Raw genomic sequence first — 19,496 nt, 5'->3', positions numbered from 1 at the left:
GTCAGAGACAAAACAGCTACAGGGCTGTGGTTCCTATTAGTAGATAGCCAAATGAAGAAAAACATACAATCAACTATGGCAGAAGGGAAAAGAGAAAACTTTTAGACTGAGAGAACAAGAAAAAGACATAAGTTGTATATTTTAAGCAAATGTTTCAAATATAATTAGACCCAGTAGACCTGAAGATTTGCTTAGAGTGTTACTGTTAATGCTTATGAACTTCACAGATGCTGTCCTAGTCACCTGTCACAAACTCTCTAGACAAGGAATTTTGTATCAGAGGCTAATACTGAAGTTTAATTGCATCCAGTCACTAAAATCACAGCACTACTGCTTCTAAGATGCCCTCATTGGCAGTATTTTAAAGAAAACAAACAAAAAACAACCAACATCGAAGCAGCCATTACTACTAATAATGACACACTAGTAACACAGATGGGGTTATAATAAAGGCATAAACTTTGGAAAATCCTACAAATAATAAGTATCCACATCAGATTTGGTAGCATACACCTATAATCCTAACATTCAGGAGGCTGAAGCCGGACAGCAAGTTCAAGGGTAGCCAAAACTGCATAGTTAAGATCCTGTCTCAAAAACAAGGAAAGTTTATTTTGTAAAAATTAAATAAGAAGAGCCAGGGATTTATGGGTGAGGAAAAAAGCTACCTTTTCCATTTATTAAAATAGATTACTAAATCTCCTCATATTAAAAATATAGCAATAGCACAAATAAATAAACCAACAGAAAAGGAGAAACACCTCATTTAAAAAAATGCCCCAATGACTTTATGAAATTCTTAGGCAAATGGATGGAACTAGAAAATATCCTGAGTGAGGTAACCCAATAACAAAAGAATACACATGGTATGTACTCACTGATAAGTAGATAGTAGCCCCCAAAGTTTAAAATACCCAAGATATAATCCATAAACCACATGAATATGAGAAGACCAAAGAGTAGATGCTTCAATCCTTAGAAGGGGGAACAAAATATTCATAGGAGGAAATACAGGGACAAAGTATGGAGCAGAGACTGAAGGAAAGGTCATCCAGAGACTGCCCTGCCTGGGGATTCATCCCATATTCAGTCAACAAACCCAGACAATACTGTAGATGCCAACAAGTACATGCTGACAGATTCCTGATACAACTGTCTCCTGAAAAGCTCTGCCAGAGCCTGAGAAATATAGTCGGATGCTCTCAACCAACCATTGGACTGAGAACAGTTTTCCAAATGCAAGAGTTAGAAAAAGGACTTAAGGAGCTGAAGAACACAGGAAGAACAATATCAACCGACCAGATCCTCCAGAACTCCCAGAGACCAAACCACCAACCAAAGAGTACAGGTGGATGAACCCATGGCTCCAGCAGTATATGTAACAGAGGATGGCCTATCAGGCATCAATGAGAGAATACGACGCCCTTGATCCTGTGAAGGCTCAATACCCCAGTGTAGAGGAATGTCAGGGTGGGGAGGTGGGGGGGAGTGGGTGAGTTGGGGAACACTCTCATAGAGGAAAGGGTGAGGGGGATGGGAGAGAGGTATTCCAAAGGGGAAACCAGGAAAGGGATAATATCTGAAATGTAAGTAAAGAAAATATCCAATAAAAGAAAGAAAGAAAGAAAGAAAGGAAGGAAGGAAGGAAGGAAGGAAGGAAGAAAGAAAGAAAGAAAGAAAGAAAGAAAGAAAGAAAGAAAGAAAGAAAGAAAAAGACTCAACAGAAAAAAAAGCCCCAAATCTATGTGGAAATGTTTCACATGATAAAGATGTGATTTAATCAATAAGGAAAGGACAACGTTTTTACTAATGTGACATTTACATAATGAGAAAAGGTCTTCAAAGCAATAACATTACAAAAACCAGGCAGCCCATAGACAGAGCTAAAACTAGGGCAGTTACTGAATTAGCATATCTCAGTAAATCTAAAACAGATGTTAAACAAGAAGCCCCAAAGGTAGTGAGAAAAGAACATATAGGAATTCCCTTACAATATGAATGAGAAAAGGGCTTTTATGGGACTTAAAATTCAAAAGCAAGAAATTCCAGATAGATATAGTAAAGTAATTTTGAAACATTTTTATATGAGAAAAATATATGCAAAATAAAAGGGCAATTGGGAAACTATTTTTGACACATGAAAAGCTTTAAAGAACTATGGCAATTTCTTAAAAAATTTAACCTAATTTACAAATGGCCTTACAACAACTCCAGTCTTAGATATGTACACAGGGTAAATAAAACTATATTTCTACACAAATAGATGTTTGTGACGTAATTCCTAAGACATAAAAAAGTAAAACACCACAGGTGTCCATCAACTCTTTGGCCATGTGGGGGGTATATATTGGCACATCAGACTAAATTCAGTCATAAAAGGATTGAGGTACGGATATACCACAGCTCTAGGAAGTTTAGAATTAGTGGTGATCACTGTGCAGTCTAGTAGACAGAATAAAAATCAGTTAATTTTATTCATTCATTGAGGTGCTGCAGATCAAACCCAGGGACTCTAGCATGCTAAACACATGGTCTACCAGTGAGCTTTATCACTAGTCCAGACTGCACACATTAACGGTATGGATTCTGTAATATTAAATATAATTTATTTTGGGTGGCAGTGTTGAACACTGGGGAGTGTAATTCTAACACTTGGGAGGCAGAGGCAGGTAGATCTCAGAGTTCAAGGCCAGCGTGATCTACAGAGTTAGTTTCAGGGCAGCCAGGGTTATACAGAAAAACCCTGTCTTGAAAAACAAACTAACAAATTATATATAATTTTAAAAGTAAATAAAAGGAGGGACTTAGGTTTGTTTGTTTGTTTACCAGCACAATCTGCAACCTTCAGCAAATACTTCACAGTGCTTTCTTTATCTGTATTATTCTGAACACCACACTCTTAGACACAAGAAGATCAATGAGCTAAAAAATCTAGAGTATTGGGTTTGATTACTGTTTCTACCAATGATTCTGTAGTGTCAGGCAAGTCAATGGACATTTGTTATAAAAAAATGTTACCTGAACATGTGGTGTCTGACTATAATTCCAGTGCCTTGTCAGACACAAGAGAAATAAGGGTTTACAAGATACTATCTCAAAGAGAGTGGTCACCGGGGACAAAAACAAATTAACCTACCCTTGCCCCAGTTTAATTCACTGGACACACATACATGCTCATGCATGCATGTGCACGCACGCACACACGCGCACACACACACACACACACACACACACACACACACACACCCCACTGATTTCTATGCACCAGTTTATTTGTAAACATGGTTTACTGGAACTTACTTTGTAAACTAGACTGGCTTCGAACTCAGAGATCTGCCTGCCTCTGTCTCCTGAGTTCTGGGATTAAAGGTGTGTGCCACCACTGCCTAGCCTCAAGCAGAGGTTTTTAAGTGGTACTCCCCTCAAGCATATCAGGCAAGAACCCCACTCCAATTTAATGAGAGTAACTTCAAAATCTGTAGTAAATTCAAATAACTGTATGTTTGTATCATCTAAGAACATCTATTAAGGAATTATGGCACCAGGATTTCAGGCCTTACCCAAAAGCAGCACTGGTATACTTAAAAAAGGAATGACTCCCAAAAGCTAAAGCTAGATTGAATTCTAGTTCTGCCTACCAGTTAGGTGACTTTTGATGAGATACAAAACTTCCTTACTCATAAATGGGAAGGAATATCTATTTTGTAGGACTGTAGGTAGATTAAACCAAATCTCATAATTAAGTTGCAGTGAGACAGTATTTCAAAAATAGCAATAACTAAAAAAAAAATCATGAAGAATAATTATTATTAAATTTATTTTATACTTCAAGCTAATGTTCCAAAATAATGGTATTGTACAGCTTTCAAATTCTCTTTATTTATGTTAAAAGCTCAATCAATATGTCTTTTCATGACCAATCTTGATTTTATCTTATAACAAGCCTTTGATTTCACCTTCTACTATATCTCCATCAATCTATCCTCAGTCAATTTTTTTGTTTTTCTACTATAGATTATAATCTCTTGAATTTTGATTTTTCCAACCATTTTAATAAACAGAATTTCTCTCTCTCTCTCTCTCTCTCTCTCTCTCTCTCTCTCTCTCTCTCTCTCTCTCTCTCTGTCTATACTCATCTTTTCTTGCCTTTTGGTCAGTCTGTAGACATACTACTCCTTTGGAACTAAATGTATCTCTTTGGTAGTCTTCACCCTAGAAATATCTACCAGCTTCTCTCTTGAATTCCAAATACAACACAGACCTCTTTTCTCTTTACAATCATAAGTCCTCTAAGTGGCCCAATGGCTAATCCAATTCTCTCTGCTTTCCAGCAACTCTTACTAGTATGCTCAACTATCGAGCTTTCTAACACAAGCCTGTCAGGGACCTAAATTTCCAAAGTTTCTTTCATTAGCTCAGCTGTTAAATCGGGAGTGTAGCTCAGTGATGTGGCATTGGTCTAGTTCTGGGTTCCAGTCTCAATCCCACAAAATGAATAAATGTTTGTAACCCCCACACACACTCCAGCCCTACTCCGTTTCCAGCAAACTGTTCTCCCCCATTTTATTAAGTGACCACTCCCAGTGTTTCACTAACTCTGATTCCTGGACCAATAGACAGTTTCCCTCAGGTCCCATTTGCTTGGCAAAACAAAACAAAATGACTAACCAAATCATCTTTCATCTTCAGAGATTTTATCTCCCCAGTGCTTCGACTTAACAAACCGATTCCTAGTTACTTCTCAGTCTCTGGATATCAGTGGTCCCTGTTCCACACTCAGCTGTCTTCCTCATCACACTCTCCCATTTCCCTAGCCTCTTGGCTCACTCCCTTTAACAGTCTCCTGGCCGTGTTCTCTCTTTCCTTAGGCCTATTTCCCAGGCTTTCTAGTTCACCGGCTCATTCTCTGAATCTGACTCTTTTCTGGAAACTTTCTCTAGAACCTTCTACTCTCTAGTCTTTGCATCAAATGTTTTCTATAACCCTCAGGTGAAAGCCTTCTTACTCCTGGCTACTTACTTGATCCAGCAATTCCCCTCAACTTTTCTTTCAAGTCATTCCCTATTCCGAACCTCAACTATGGCAGATTTCTCATCTCACTGATTCACTTTCTCCCAATCTCATCACTTCTAGAATTGATTCCCATCATCCCTTAGATTATCCTTTCATCTTTCTCAGCCTTGTCCTTACTCCCCCTTTCTCTCCAACAACATTATCAGTCCTCCAGTGGACCATTCCCTTAGCGCCTCACCTAGTCCCCATCCACTTCTACCTAAATATCTCCATCTACCTAAACATCTACCTTCTACTCTATCTAAACATCTCCAGGCCAAGGCCAGCGTTTCCTCCAATTCAGTGTCCCTTCCCTTGGCACTAGGAATGCCCAGACACCAATCTCCAATGGCCTGGGCCTGGCCTCCAGGGAGAGAGGTACAAGTCACGTACCCCATCCGCATCTTGGCACCGCTCTGACTGCCCCCGCTGCCGGGTAGAGGAGGACGAGAAGGTAGGCGGCCGAGGTGCATGCTTTTTTCAAGGGCCGACATCAAAGGGAGGGCGTTCGTCGACAACAGTGGCCCAAGGTCTGTCCCACGATACGTTCAGTAGAACCGGTCACAGCTCACTCCTCTAACGACGCCCAGTCGCCTTTGGACAGCAACCAGCCAGCCACCGGCAGCACCGCCTACCGCCCACAAGCTCAGTAAACCCCGCCCCCTCGTCTCAGCGCTTCCACCGGAAGTGCGCAACAGCCTTCGCACAAAGGAACCTGGGTAACGGAGTCTGTGGATCCCTCAGACTCCTATCAGAGAACTCGACAACCCTAGCGGGAAGAGGCCTCTTGAAGGCAATGCATGCTGGACAATGAAGTCCTCAAATAGTGCATCAACTTGCGCTTGCGCAGCTGGAGATGCCCTGGTCCGACCTCGCAAAGGTAGGGAAGCAAAGCATCATGGGTGTTGTATTCCATTTGCAGGGACTCTTATTGGCGCCTTCTTTTGGCACCGCTTTCCGGGAACTGTTGGAGGAAGAGTGTTTCTTCCTGCGTCCCAGGCTTCCCAGCGGCTCCCGTTGCCGGGGAACGCAGGCGCCGTGGGAAGGGATGGCGGGTGCGTACAGCTTAGGAGCTGGCACCTGCGTTGAATTGGTGACGAAGGGCCCAGGCTCACCATGAAACAACGGAAAGGTCAAGTGCCTGGGGGCGGCCGTGGGCGCAAGAAGAGAGGTAACTTTATCTGTCTAAGATTGAGGAAAGCATAAAAGAGCTAAGGAATTCTAAGGAGACTTCCACCCGCTCCGGTTAAACAAAACAAAACAAAAGAGGACGGAAGAGAGAATAACCAGGGAACCAGAAAGTTAAGAGAGAGTTTTTTTTTTTTAAAGAATGGAAAAGACGTAGCGCCTGTGGGTCGATAAATGAGGCAAAGTGAGGATTAATAGATATGAATAGGAGAACAACAAAATTAAACGTGTTATTTTTACTACAAGGATAAATGTATGTGTGTTAGAGGGATTCGGAGTAGCAGGAAAGGATGTAACTATGTCCCGAAGAACCTTAGATGGTGAAAGTTGTGTGGTAAAGAGCATCGTGAGTAACCCAAGCTGACTCAAAAAGCAAACAAAACCATTTATGTATGTACCTTTTATTTCTCTGACTTTTTTTCTTGGGAAGTGATTGTGCTTCATAAGAATATACTGAAATCTAGTCAGGAATCAATACAAATAGCTCTTTCAACTAAAACAATTTGTGTACTGTACAGTGAAGAAAAGTTTTACCAAAAAGCTCAGGGATAATTCGTTGAAATTCAAACATATATGCATATATGGACTGCTCCTTAGAATGACTTGAATCCAACCTAAGTCTTAAGTGACCAGACAGGGACCCTACGGACCCCAAGCTGACCTTGAACTTGATCCTCTTACAGTAGCCTCTCATTTTTTCGTTTTGTTTTTAAGTCTTCTCTAAATCTTTCAGAAAGGGCACTGACCTTATCCCAACTCTCAGGAGGAAGAGGCTGGTGGATCTCTGTGAGTTTGAGGCCAGCCTATTTTAAGTAAATGAATTCCAGACAAGTCAGGATTACCTAGTAAGACGTCTCAAAATAAAACAAAACAAAACAAAAAAAAAAAACAAATTTTTAATTTTGTTTTCCACAGTTAGGCCAGATTTTAACTTGGCTCTTCTGTGTTCCTCCACAGGTTTGAGTGACGTTTCACCGTCTACAAGCCTGCCACCTCTGGTTGAAGGGCAGTTACGTTGCTTTCTCAAACTTACTATTAATAAAGTCGTATGGAAGATTTCGAAGCCTCCTACTTCTGTACTTGTCCGAGTAAGATGGTGGGGAGAAACATCCGACGGAACTCTCTTTTGTCCCAGGGATGCATTGCAGACTGAGCCAAAAGCTGTGAGAACAACCACCCGTTATGCTATTCGTTGTGGTCCAAAGCAGTTCTCGTCGTATCTAACAGGTGTTGTTGTTGTTTTGTTTAGTTTTGTTTTGTTGTTTTAACTGCAAACATGATATGAAACATGCTGAAATAGCAGCAGTCTATTATTTAAACAGACACCATCTTTAAACTCTTTTTCCTGCCAGGAACATACAATCAAGGACAGAGATTAACATCCTTAGATTTTCCCACCACTTTTTAGTACTGGGTTCATAATATTAAGTTTGAATCTTACCAGATTTCAGACATGCACACTGGCGAACAAGCCAGAGATCTGTTTATGACAGGAGGCTTGATACAGTGCCTCGTTGCTTCTGCTTGTGACTTTCTGTCATTCTGCCTTTTCTTCTTTAACTTTACTCTTTTGATGGAAATAGTGCCCATAACATCCCAAAACCTAAGACAGTGGACTTGGCCATTCCATCTGTGACACTGAAGATCATCAGAGAGGATTCGATTGGCATGAGGGACAGTGGGAGTGAATCATACTGGCAAAGGGAAGGGTAGAGAGCGTAAATCTATGAGGATGAAGCTTTTCTCCTGTAAGCAATGTACAGTAAAGTAACATGGTACAGTCGACTTTAGAATTGGAGAAAACTGAGTTTTAGCCCATTTTGGTGACTTTAAAACTTATTGAACCTAAGAATATTATGTGACCTCTCTGATCTTGTTCAACCCTCAACCTAGAGTTTGAAACACCTATACCAAATACTTGTAAAGAAAGGGCCAGGGGTTGGGGATTAGCTCAGTGGTAGAGTACTTGGCCTAAGATCCTGGAGTCCGTCCTCTGCTCTGGGGAAAGGGGTGGGGGCAGTGAAGTGGCTCCGTGGGTAAAGGCACCTACCACCGAGTCTGATGACCTGAGTTTAATTCCCAGGTTCCACATGGTGGGAAGAGAGAACTAAGTCCTGCAAGTTGTCCTGTGGCTTCTACACATAACACAAAAATAAGTAAATAGAAGTGTAATTTAAAAAATCAAAGAGTCTAGCTATTAGTAAGTGATAGATGTTAGTGCATTTCTCCTAATCTACATGGGTATATCATTTGCAGCCTCCATACTTTTACATCCGTTTATATAATTTTTAAGATGACTCCCAGAAAAGGGCTGTGGTATGTTAAGTAATTTGTTTGAAGTCATATAAAGTCATTCAGTAGCTGCTATGTGGGAAGACACTGTCCTGTGTAATCTATATGCAGTATCCTCAGTTCCCCCACACAGATGTTAAGACGCCTATTTTATAGATGGTTGTGAGTTCCACCAAAACAGCTTATGAATATTAGAGCCAGAAAAAACCCACATGGATCTTCTCGTTATAAGGCCTACATACTTTTCATTTAAGCGTTGGATAAATAGTAATAATGAACAATTTCTCAGTGTTGGTAAGAAAATGGTCAGAATTTGTACTTTCCTGACATGATTTTAGAATCCATTTGGAACACTTTATTCTCTTTCTATAGTTAAGATCATGAAGGGATGAGGGATAAATTGTAGAATGCAGTTAAGGGGTCTGTTTCTGTTTGCCTTGATTTCAAGTGTTTTTAGTACCTTAATACTGCAAATATAACTTAGGAACAAGCAATTAGCAACTGGGAGGTCAAGGCCAACCCCTGGAATCATGCTAGAGCAGCTCTTTCCCACTCAAAGAGTGAGACTGAAGTAACCAAAATATTAGATGTATTTGTATTTCAACATTTTAGAACCAATGCCTGAGTTCTTGCCAAATACATTTACTAGTTTTACTAGTACTTTTTTTTTTTTTAATGAGACAGGGTTTTATGACATGGCTTTGGCTGGTCTGGAATTTACTGTATAGAACAGGCTGGCTTCCAAATAGAGATCAATTACTCGATCTCTGCCTCTGCAGTGCTGTGATTAAAGGGTTATGCCACCACACCTGGCTGAATGCATTTACTAGTACTCTTAAGGGCAGCTTTTGTTTATGTGTGTGTCTCAGATGCTGTTCCTTAGGGTCTGGTGTGTGTGTGTCCCAGGTTTCACTGTGGTAGCACTGGCTAGGTTGACTGGCCTGCAAACTCCAGGCATCTGCCTGTCTCCACTTCCTCGGAGCTGGGCTTGCCAAGTGCTGCCACCTTGCGTGACTTTTTTACAAGGATTCCAGGAATGGACTCAGACCCTTGAGCTTGCAAAATATGCAGTTTACCTACAAGGCCATCTTCCCTAGCCTTTGGAAGTTGATTTTCCCACCATAGGCTGAGCATGCTCAGTAGTCCGTCTGCCCCTTTAATATACAGCGTTTGTTGTTAGTTTCTAACCTGAACTAAACTAGTTATTCTTTCAGCGTTGGGCTCACTCCTTCCTCATATGGTATAGTAAGTAAGTGCCTTGTTTCCTGCAAGTTTACTTTTTCATTTTATGCCCTTTAGCTTGCTTCTAAAAAACACAAGAGTGGAAGCTATCTGAATGTGTTGTACTTGTTTCTGATTAGATATGGCCGTGCTGGTGTTGGAAGTAATCACCAAATCTGATCATCTTCCAGTCGGCAGAGTTCAGATCAGTGGACTCGCCCAGCTGTCTCCAACCCGTCAAATCGATGGGTTTTTTACCATTGTTTCACCAGCATCTAAGAAACTTGGAGAACTTCAGGTAAAATGTTCTAATTCTTTACTGCCCTGTTACCACTTTTTCATTACTCTGACCAAATACCTGCTAGGTAGCAGCGTAAGCGTTTATTTTGACTCCTGCTCTGAGGATTCAGTCACTTGTGGGGAAGACGTGCATCAGAGCTTGAGGCTGCTTGCTCACACTTGGGAAGGTCAGAAAGCAAAGAGGACAGAGACCTATAAACTTCAATCCCCTCTCCAAGTTCCTCAAGTCTTTCACTAGACCCCACCTCCTAAAGGTTCCACAACTTTCTACAACATTCCCGCCTCCTGAGGATGAAGTATTCAAACACAGGAGCTTATGGGGCGTGTCTCGTGTCTGACCAACCAGTGACAGCTTCGAAAAATGAGTCTTCTAGAGGGGATAGGTCCATGATTTCCATGTCTCATGCAAAGTCCTACCTTGTGACTTACTCATTCTTTACCCAAAAAAAAACCCTTGCTCCCCCTTCTCTGAATCTAGCATCCAGGTTGCTTTTACACTGTCTGCTGCTCTGTTTTCTGCATGATGGTTTCATTGTCCTAGTGCGGTGTCCAGACTTGTTTATTGGCGGGACTCCCATTTAGAGTCAATCCCTAAAGGATGAGACTATGTTCTCCTTTCCCTCGGTTCCTATTACAGTGCCAAGAAGCATTTGTTTGGCTCATGTAAGTGCTATCTTTGATACTGTCACTTACTGATCTGACTTGTATTTTTGATTCACTTTTATGTGTCACTAAAACAGAGATAAGGATTGGTTGTCTCCTGTAGTTTCCTAGAACACAGTATGATACATATACTGTAGGTATGCAGGGGATGTTGGGTTCATGTAATTCTTGGGACTTTTCTATGCCTGCTTTGTTCCCAAATAGACAACAGAGACCTTATTTTTATTAATAGGCTGGGCAGGTTCTGAGGTATTCTGATCTGGCTGTGCTGGCCTACATTACTTCCCAGCTATAAACCCCATTACTTGTATCTGAGTTTCACCCTGGCTTGCTCTGGTTCATTTATGTCCTCCTGGCTGCTTTCGCATCGTGACCTCAAGGTGAATCCTGCTGGTCCATCTCTTCCTCTTCTTGTCTCTCTTTTTGCTTGGGACCCCCTGATTGGGATCAGAAGTCCTGCCCTCTTCTGCCCAGCTGTAGGCGGAATCAGTTATTTATTAACCAGTCAAAGGTGATGGAAAGAATTTCTACACTCGATTGAGACAGGTAACGCACCAAATATGACAGTGCTAACATCTAGACTGCAACCAGACCTCTGGAATTAACATTTAGCATCCGAATACACAGTGCACAGAACCATCCCCAGCTCCATGTGGAGGACTATAGGATTCCTTTCTGAGGGGATTCTTCCAAGCTTCAGAGTAAACACTTAATTTTCACTTTTTAACAAATTTAAGCGGTGAATGAATTCTCCTAGGAGCCCTCACACTTCTTACTGAAATCGGCCTAAGATGACCTATAAAAATGGTTCCTACCCTCTTGACCCAGTAAACCATGCAAAATCATGCAAATCAAGAGATTCAACTACCAAGTGTCTGAAAGATGTCACTTTGAAAAATCCATCTGTTCTGCCTGTTTAAAAAAAAAAAAAAAGCCAGGCTGTAGCATATGCCTTTAATCTTAGCCCTTCTGCAGAGACAAGTAGATCTCTGAGTTCAAGACCAACCTGGTCTTCAAAGTGAGCTCCAGGACTTTACTATGTTTAGGTATGAGCTTTTAATTCCTGATCTTTCTAAGACTTTTAACATGACAGGGTGTTGAATTTTGTCAAATGCTTTCTCAGCATCTAATGAGGTAATCATGTGGGGTTTTTTGATTTTTTTGGTTTTTTTTTAGTTTGTTTATATAGTGGATTGCACTGATAAATTTTTGTATATTGAACCACCCTGCATCCCTGGGATGAAACTTACTTGACCATGATGGATGATTGTTTTGATATCTCTCAATTAACATAGATGGAGAAACCAAGATATTCCATGACAAAAACAAATTTACACAATATCTTTCCACAAATTCAGCCCTATAAAGGATAAGAGATGGAAAACTCCACCACAAGGAGGAAAATTACACCTTAAGAAAAGCAAGAAAGTAATCTCTCAACACACCCAAAAGAAGTTAGCCACAAAAACATAATTCCACCTCTAAGAACAAAAATAATAGGAAGCAACAATCACTTTTACTTAATATCTCTTAATAGCAGTGGACTCAGTTCCCCAATAAAAGACATAGGGTAACAGACTGGATACATAACATGACCCAGCATTTTGCTGCATACAAGAAACACATCTTAACAACAAAGACAGACACTTCAGAGTAAAAGGCTGGAAAACAATTTTTCAAGCAAATGGTCCCAAGAAACAAGTTGGAATAGCCATTCTAATACTGAATAAAATAGATTTTTCAACCAAAAGTCATCAAGAAAAGATAAGGAAGGACACTTCATACACATCAAAGGAAAAATCTACCAAGATGAACTCTCATTTCTGAACATCTATATTTCAAATGCAAGGGCACCCACATTCATAAAAGAAACTTTACTAAAGCTCAAAGCATATATTGTACCACACACAGTAATAGTGGGAGGCTTCAGCATCCCATTCTCATCAATGGACAGATCATGGAAACAGAACCTGAACAGAGACACAGTGAAACTAACAGAAGTTATGAACCAAATGGATTTAACATACCTATAGAACATTTCGTCCTAAAACAAAAGAATATACCTTCTTCTCGGCACCTCATGGTACTTTCTCCGAAATTGACCTTATAATCAGTCACAAAACATGCCTCAACAGGTACAAGAAGATTAAAATAATCCCACGCATCCTATCAGATCACCATGGACTAAGGCTGGTCTTTAGTAACAACAAAACAACAGGAAGCCCACATACACATGGAAGCTGAACAGTGCTCTACTCAATGATAGCTTGGTAATGAAAGAAAGGAAGGAAGGAAAAAAGAAAGAAAAGAAATAAAGAATTTTTAGAATTTAATGAAAATGAAAACACAATATACCCAAACTTATGGGACACAGTGAAAGCAGTGCTAAGAGGGAAACTCATAGCTCTGAGTGCCTCCAAAAAGAAACTGGAGAGAGCATACACTAGCAGCTTGACAGCTCACCTAAAAGCTCTGGAACAAAAAGAAGCAAATACACTCAAGGGGAGTAGATGGCAGGAAATAATCAAACTCAGGGCAGGAATCAACCAAGTCGAAACCAAAAGAACTATACAAAGAATCAGCAAAAGCGGGAGTTGGTTCTTTGAGAAAATCAACAAGATAGATATAGCCTTAGCCAGACTAACCAGAGGGCACAGAGACAGTATCCAAATTAACAAAATCCGAAATGAAAAGGGAGACATGAGAACAGAAACTGAGGAAATTCAAAAAATCATCTGCTCCTACTAAAAAAGCCTATATTCAACAAAACTGGAAAATCTGGATAAAATGGACAATTTTTAGACAGATACCAGGTACCAAAGTTAAATCAGGATCAGATAAACCATCTAAACAGTCTCATAGCCCATAAAGAGGTAGAAGCAGACATCAAAAGGCTTCCAACCAAAAAAAGCCCAGGACCAGATGGGTTTAGTGCAGAATTCTATCAGACCTCCTTAGAAGACCTAATACCAATACTCTCCAAACTACTCCACAAAATAGAAACAGAGGGGGCACTACCACCCAGTTCCTTCTATGAAGCCACAATACCTAAGCCACACAAAGACCCAACAAAGAAAGAGGACTTCAGACCAATATCCCTCATGAACATATGTTGCAGTAAATATTAAAATGAGGGCTAACCTTTTACCTGCCCCACGTGCGCTGCTCTAGTGTGGGAACCAAATGTGTATGCTCCGCTCTACACTGGAGTGGCGTCAGCGGAGTGAGGCCACGGGGCAGGTAAAAAGTTAGCCTTCATTTTAATATTTACTGCAACAAACATTGATGCAAAAATACTCAAAATTCTCACAAACCAAATTCAAAAGTATACAATTCAGATTTTTAAAAATATATTCCTGAAATTATATAAACTTTACTACTTTCCAATTCCAGGACATTTCTTTCATTCCAAAAACTAATACTGTATCCATTATCTTACCATTCTTTGATTCCCCATCCCCAACCCCTAGCATGTTTGTTCACTTTCTGTCTTTATATTGCCTATTCCTCATGTTTCAAATATATAGAATATTGTGGGCTCTTTTGAAACTGGCTTCTCTCACTTAGCATAAAGTTTTTAAGGTTAGTGTATATTCCTTCTTGTGCATGAAACATTCAGTTGCATTGTAGACCTCATTTTGTTGGTAAGTGAACCGGTATTTGGGACTATTGGCTTTGTGAACATCTCTGTTTAAGTTCTTTTATGAACATGTGCTTTCAGTTCCCTTGGGCACATGCGTAGGAGTAGAATTGGTGGGTGATATGGCACTCGGTTTAACTTTTTGAGGAACTACCAGAGTTTTCCAAAGTAGCTGTACTAATTTTGGTCATATTTAAATTTAATTTACATAATAAGAAATGTATTTTTAAATTTAAAGGTCATTGGATTGTTGAGTTGTTTTTAATAGACGATTAAGACAATTCAGATTCTGAAAGATAAGGAGTTTGGAAATAAGGAGCATTTACAGTAAAGGTTAAACAACAACTTAAATTTCCTTTTTTTTTACAGAGCTGGATGTGCTGGTTTAGTGGTTAAAGGTACTTGCTGTTTTTCCAAAGGACTATAGTTCAGTTCCCAGCACCCATGTTGGGCAGCTCACAACTGCCTATAGCTCTAGATCCAGGAGCTCCAACTCCTCTGACCTCCTCGGGCACCTGCATGCACATGCACATAGCCATACATATCAATTCAAAAGAAAAAATTAAGATTAATAACTTTTTTAAAGTATATTTAAATTTTCCCTTTCCCAGATAAGTGACAGTAAAGGAGGATACAGTAGACAGAACGGGGAAGACGCACTGCAGAGGGGAGGGAGGGTACAGGAGATAGTGGGGAAGACGCACTACAGAGGGGAGAGTACAGGAGACAGAACAGAGAAGACACACTGCAGAGGGGAGAGTACAGGAGACAGAACAGAGAAGATGCAGGCACAGAGGAGGGTACAGGAGACAATGGGGAAGACACACTGCAGAGGGGTGAGTACAGGAGACAGAACAGAGAAGATGCAGGCACAGAGGAGGGTACAGGAGACAATGGGGAAGACACACTGCAGAGGGGAAGGTACAGGAGACAGAACAGAGAAGACACACTGCAGAGGGGAGGGTACAGGAGACAGAACAGAGAAGACACACTGCAGAGGGGAGGGTACAGGAGACAGAACAGAGAAGACACACTGCAGAGGGGAGGGTACAGGAGACAGAACAGAGAAGATGCAGGCACAGAGGAGGGTACAGGAGACAATGGGGAAGACGCACTGCAAAGATGGCTCAGTAAAGTGTTTGCTGTACACACATGAGGACTCGTTTGGATTCCCAGAACCCATGTAAAGAGCCAAACATGGCTGCAGACACGTGTAACCCTAGCAGTGGGATGGAAAAACAGGCAGATTTCAGCCAGTCTTGCTGAACTGGAGAGAACCAGGTTCAGTGATTGCTTTGTCTCAAAAGAATATGGTTTTTAAAAAGAAAACATCTCTAGCTCAGTCTTGGCTTCCACGTTGCTGTCACAGACAGTTGTTGTGCCTGGACACACATGTACACATAAGCTTAATAACAAGCAATTAGATGTGGACAAAGAGAACTTGGTTACCAAACTAATTTTCATATTTACTAGATAAACTAGATAAACCATTTGTGGTGGTTTAAATAGGAATGTCCCCCATAGACTCATGTATGTGAAGGCTTGGCCCATAGCAAATGGCACTAATAGAAGGTGTGGCCTTGTTGGAGGAAATCTGTCACTGGGGACAGGCTTTGAGGTCTTATAGGTTTGCCTGGTGTGGCACACCAACTCCTACTACTTGTGAATCAAGATATAGAACTCTTACCCAGCTATACCACTCCTGGACATATACCCAAAAGTAGCTCCAACATCTAACAAGGACACATGCTCAACAATGTTCATAGCAGCCTTATTTATAATAGCCAGAAGCTGGAAAGAACCCAGATGTCCTCCAACAGAGGAATGGATAACGAAATTGTAGTACGTATACACAATGGAGTACTACTCAGCTATTAAAAACAAGTTCATGAAATTCTTAGGCAAATGGATGGAACTTGAAGCTAATATCCTGAGTGATGTAACGCAGTCACAAAAGAGCACTCACGGTATGTACTCATTTATAAGCAGATACTAGCCCAAAAAGCTCAGATACCCAAGAAACCATCCACAGAACTTATGAAGTTCAAAAAGAAGGAAGACCAGAATATGGATGCCGCAGTCCTTCTTAGAGGGGAGAACGAAACATTCAGGGAGGTCAAATAGAGGAGCAGGGATTGAAGAAAAGATTATCCAGAGACTACCTCACCTGGAGAACCACTCTATATGCAGCCACCAAACCCAAGCACTATTGCTGATGCCAAGAAGTGCTTACTGACAGGAACCAGATAGGGATGTCTCCTCTGAGGCTCTCCCAGAGTCATATAGATACAGATGAGGATGCTTGCAGCTAACCATCTGACTTTGACACAGCACCATGGCATACCCACACCTGTACTCACACATGCACAAAGCCCACAGATTCTTTTTAAATAGCATTATGAAAACCATCACTGAGTGCGATGAGTATATACTCGTTTTAGCAGGAAGCCCTCCACTTTTGTCTTGCTCTGCTATAAGAAAGGCATCAGATTACAGAACTCACAGACATTGAAAGAATGGCACAACAAGCCTCCATGGTGAGATTAGACAGCTTAAGTGAAATGGCCCAATTCCTCCGAGCTGAACTACAAGAACCCCCTGAAAAACAAGTGGCATGAGCAGCCCAGAGGCCATTTGTAAAAGTTGGATTTGTAGTTTCAGATCTGCCAAAAGAGGAGTCTCTAGGTCTACATGACCTTATTAGCAAATTCTTCAGATTAGGGAAAGAAAAAAATATCATCCATCAATTTTACTGTCTGTTCCAGAAAAATCAAAGAGGAGAAAGCACTATTCTGAGGCATGTAACACTTTGATACCAAAACCAGAGACAGGAAATAGAACAGTATTTCTCATGAACCTAAACTTCAAAAAAATACCCCAGAAAAATACCAGTAAACTGGGGCCAGCATTGTATAGGAAGAACAGTCTTATCCTCAAGAGCTTACCGCAGGAATGCAGAGCTGCTTCAGTGTTTACGAAGTAACCAGTGTGATAAGACATCAGTCATGATGTTAAGTCAGTAAAAAGCATGAACACTTGCAACACCACTGTAAGTCTCCAAAGAATCTCCAAAGTTTACACACTGGACCATGGCCTTTGTCATGAGCGGATAGTAGTGGTTCGCAGTGAGGAGGCGTAACTGTGAAAGGATAACATGATTTTGGAGGATGATGGAACTTCCATGATTGTGCTGATTACATGTATGTATACATATGTGAAAAAGTCATAAAACTACAGTTATAAAATTAATGTTTTACTATAGGAAATCGAAATAATAATAGGCCAGATGTAGCAACAAAGAGTGGGTACCACCTTGCCTCACACTGATATGCTATGCAACTGGGTGCATGTCCTGACCAAGTCACTGGTCTGTTCCAGCTCATTTTTGCCATGTGAGAACCAGGACTTGGCATTGCTGGATCTTCTCATTTTTCAAGAGAAACCAGGGATACCAATTTTTGTAAGAAATATAAATTTCGAAGCATTGATTAATCCTTTTTAAATGCTATGTTGCCTAGCATAATTCTGAAAATTGGACATTAGATACCACAGACATAAGTAGAAAACTGTAGGCAACTTAGTACCTAAGAGGCCCTGAGTCATTGCTAGAAGGCAGATGAGCATCCTTATCATTATGCATGGGAGCCGCATATGGTGTATTTATGGTGTGTGGATGGTGTGGGCTTCAGAAGAAGGTGATATATTTAGATGGTAGAGTGTTAGTTCCCTTAGCCTGACAGATGAAAATTGTTTGCATTGGAGAAAACTTTGGGAACATAAAGACATTTTAAGGGAGGAATCTCCAATCTAAAAAGTAAAATAGTTTACATAACATGGAAAATCTTGTTAGGAATATACTATGTGCTTAGAGTGCATGAGAACCCAGCTTGAGGGACAGGCAGGCAGACAGACAGACACTGGCAGAGAGATGAACAGGGTGAACCTTAACCGGGGAGGGGCCTAGTGAAATGGGCAGAGAAGAGGTAAAGATGAATGAGGGATGTGTGAGAAACAGAAGCAGGGGCTTAGGAATTAAGCCCAGCGGCAACCAGTTGACAGCTTAATCTTTCTAATGTGTCCAGAGTTAGATGTTTTTCCTTAGTCTGCAATGTTTTATTTACCTCGGCTTCATCTGGCTTCTGTATGGCTAGTACTTTGAACTGAGGCATTTGTGTTCTGCTCCAGCCATTCCTCACCTTGTCCTCAGGCGCAGCCGCCTTCCTAGTGTTCCCACATCACCCAGTGCACATTACCTGAGAGTAACATTTGGTTTTTAGATTATTTATATCCCCACTATAAGGTCCATAATCTTCTGGACAGAGTATTTCAGTCATGTCTGCCCCCAGGCAGTTGGCATAGAGCTGGTATCAGTAAATACAGACAGATGAGTTAGGACAGCCCTAAGTTTGATTGTAAGATGCTGAGGAAAATTCAAGGTTTGGTTTGGTTTTGTTTTGTTTTGAGCCTTTGTCTACTATCCAATGTCACAGCAGACTTACTGGTTGTTACTAATTCTCCCTAGGGGAAAGCAAACCCCACTGGCCAATCACCAGGTTAAGGGCGGGGATACTTTGATTCCCCTTCTGTGCTTCTGTAATGCAGTGTCTTTAGCAAGCGGTAAACAGTAAGGAAACACCCTACGTTTGCATTTGGACAACCAAGTTGTAGGGGACGCCACTGTACTCATCCAGTACAAAGCTTTTGTAGGAAAGGTTTGATGAATGTCTTTGAAGGATTTTCTATTTCTTGGTTTATAGCCAGTATTCTCAATAAAATTTAGGTTTGATTTTTTTTTTTTTTTTTTTTTTTTTTTTTGAGTTTATGGGTTGGCAGTTTTTCTACACAAAATATTTATTGACATTTTAAGCGATGTCCAAAAAACTAATTTTTTTTTCTTTTTTGTGTTGGGTCATTCATTATTTATCTGTGGCTGCTTAAAACACTTCCCCTGTTTCTTTCATGAAAATTAAGCCATTTAGTACTGTTACATTCTTTCTTCTGGGGTATAGTCTTTATTTTTGTTTCACTTACCTGACAGGTTTTTCCGCAGTTGGCTTTTCAAAGAACTGAAGAACTTTTTAAAATTTTTTAAGAGAGATAGGGAGTGTGTGTGTGTGTGTGTGTGTGTGTGTGTGTGTGT

General features: G+C 40.7%; 2 protein-coding genes across 3 annotated transcripts in view; one reads left to right on the top strand and one right to left on the bottom strand.

Moving 5' to 3' along the window:
- PPME1 (protein phosphatase methylesterase 1) overlaps positions 1 to 5,678 on the bottom strand; it is a 45,007-nt gene extending 39,329 nt beyond the window's left edge. The window contains exon 1 of the mRNA XM_080911631.1: positions 5,446 to 5,678. Coding sequence (XP_080767757.1) covers positions 5,446 to 5,546 — 101 coding nt within the window. The 5' untranslated portion in view covers positions 5,547 to 5,678. The remainder of the gene's footprint in view (positions 1 to 5,445) is intronic.
- Positions 5,679 to 6,016: 338 nt separating this feature from the next.
- The window catches only part of C2CD3 (C2 domain containing 3 centriole elongation regulator), an 85,705-nt gene continuing 72,225 nt past the window's right edge, over positions 6,017 to 19,496 (top strand). For both annotated transcript variants that reach the window (XR_013974939.1, XM_080912366.1), the window contains exons 1-3: positions 6,017 to 6,223; positions 7,198 to 7,467; positions 9,894 to 10,051. Coding sequence is in view for 1 of the 2 variants with exons in the window: in XM_080912366.1 (XP_080768492.1) it covers positions 6,169 to 6,223; positions 7,198 to 7,467; positions 9,894 to 10,051 (483 nt within the window). In the remaining variant the exon portion in view is untranslated. The remainder of the gene's footprint in view (positions 6,224 to 7,197; positions 7,468 to 9,893; positions 10,052 to 19,496) is intronic.

This window comes from Micromys minutus (genome assembly GCF_963924665.1).
Source record: "Micromys minutus genome assembly, chromosome: 2".
In the NCBI taxonomy this organism is placed as follows: domain Eukaryota; kingdom Metazoa; phylum Chordata; class Mammalia; order Rodentia; family Muridae; genus Micromys; species Micromys minutus.
The sequence above is the reverse complement of the archived record's forward strand: the minus strand, read 5'-3'. Positions and strand labels throughout refer to the sequence as shown.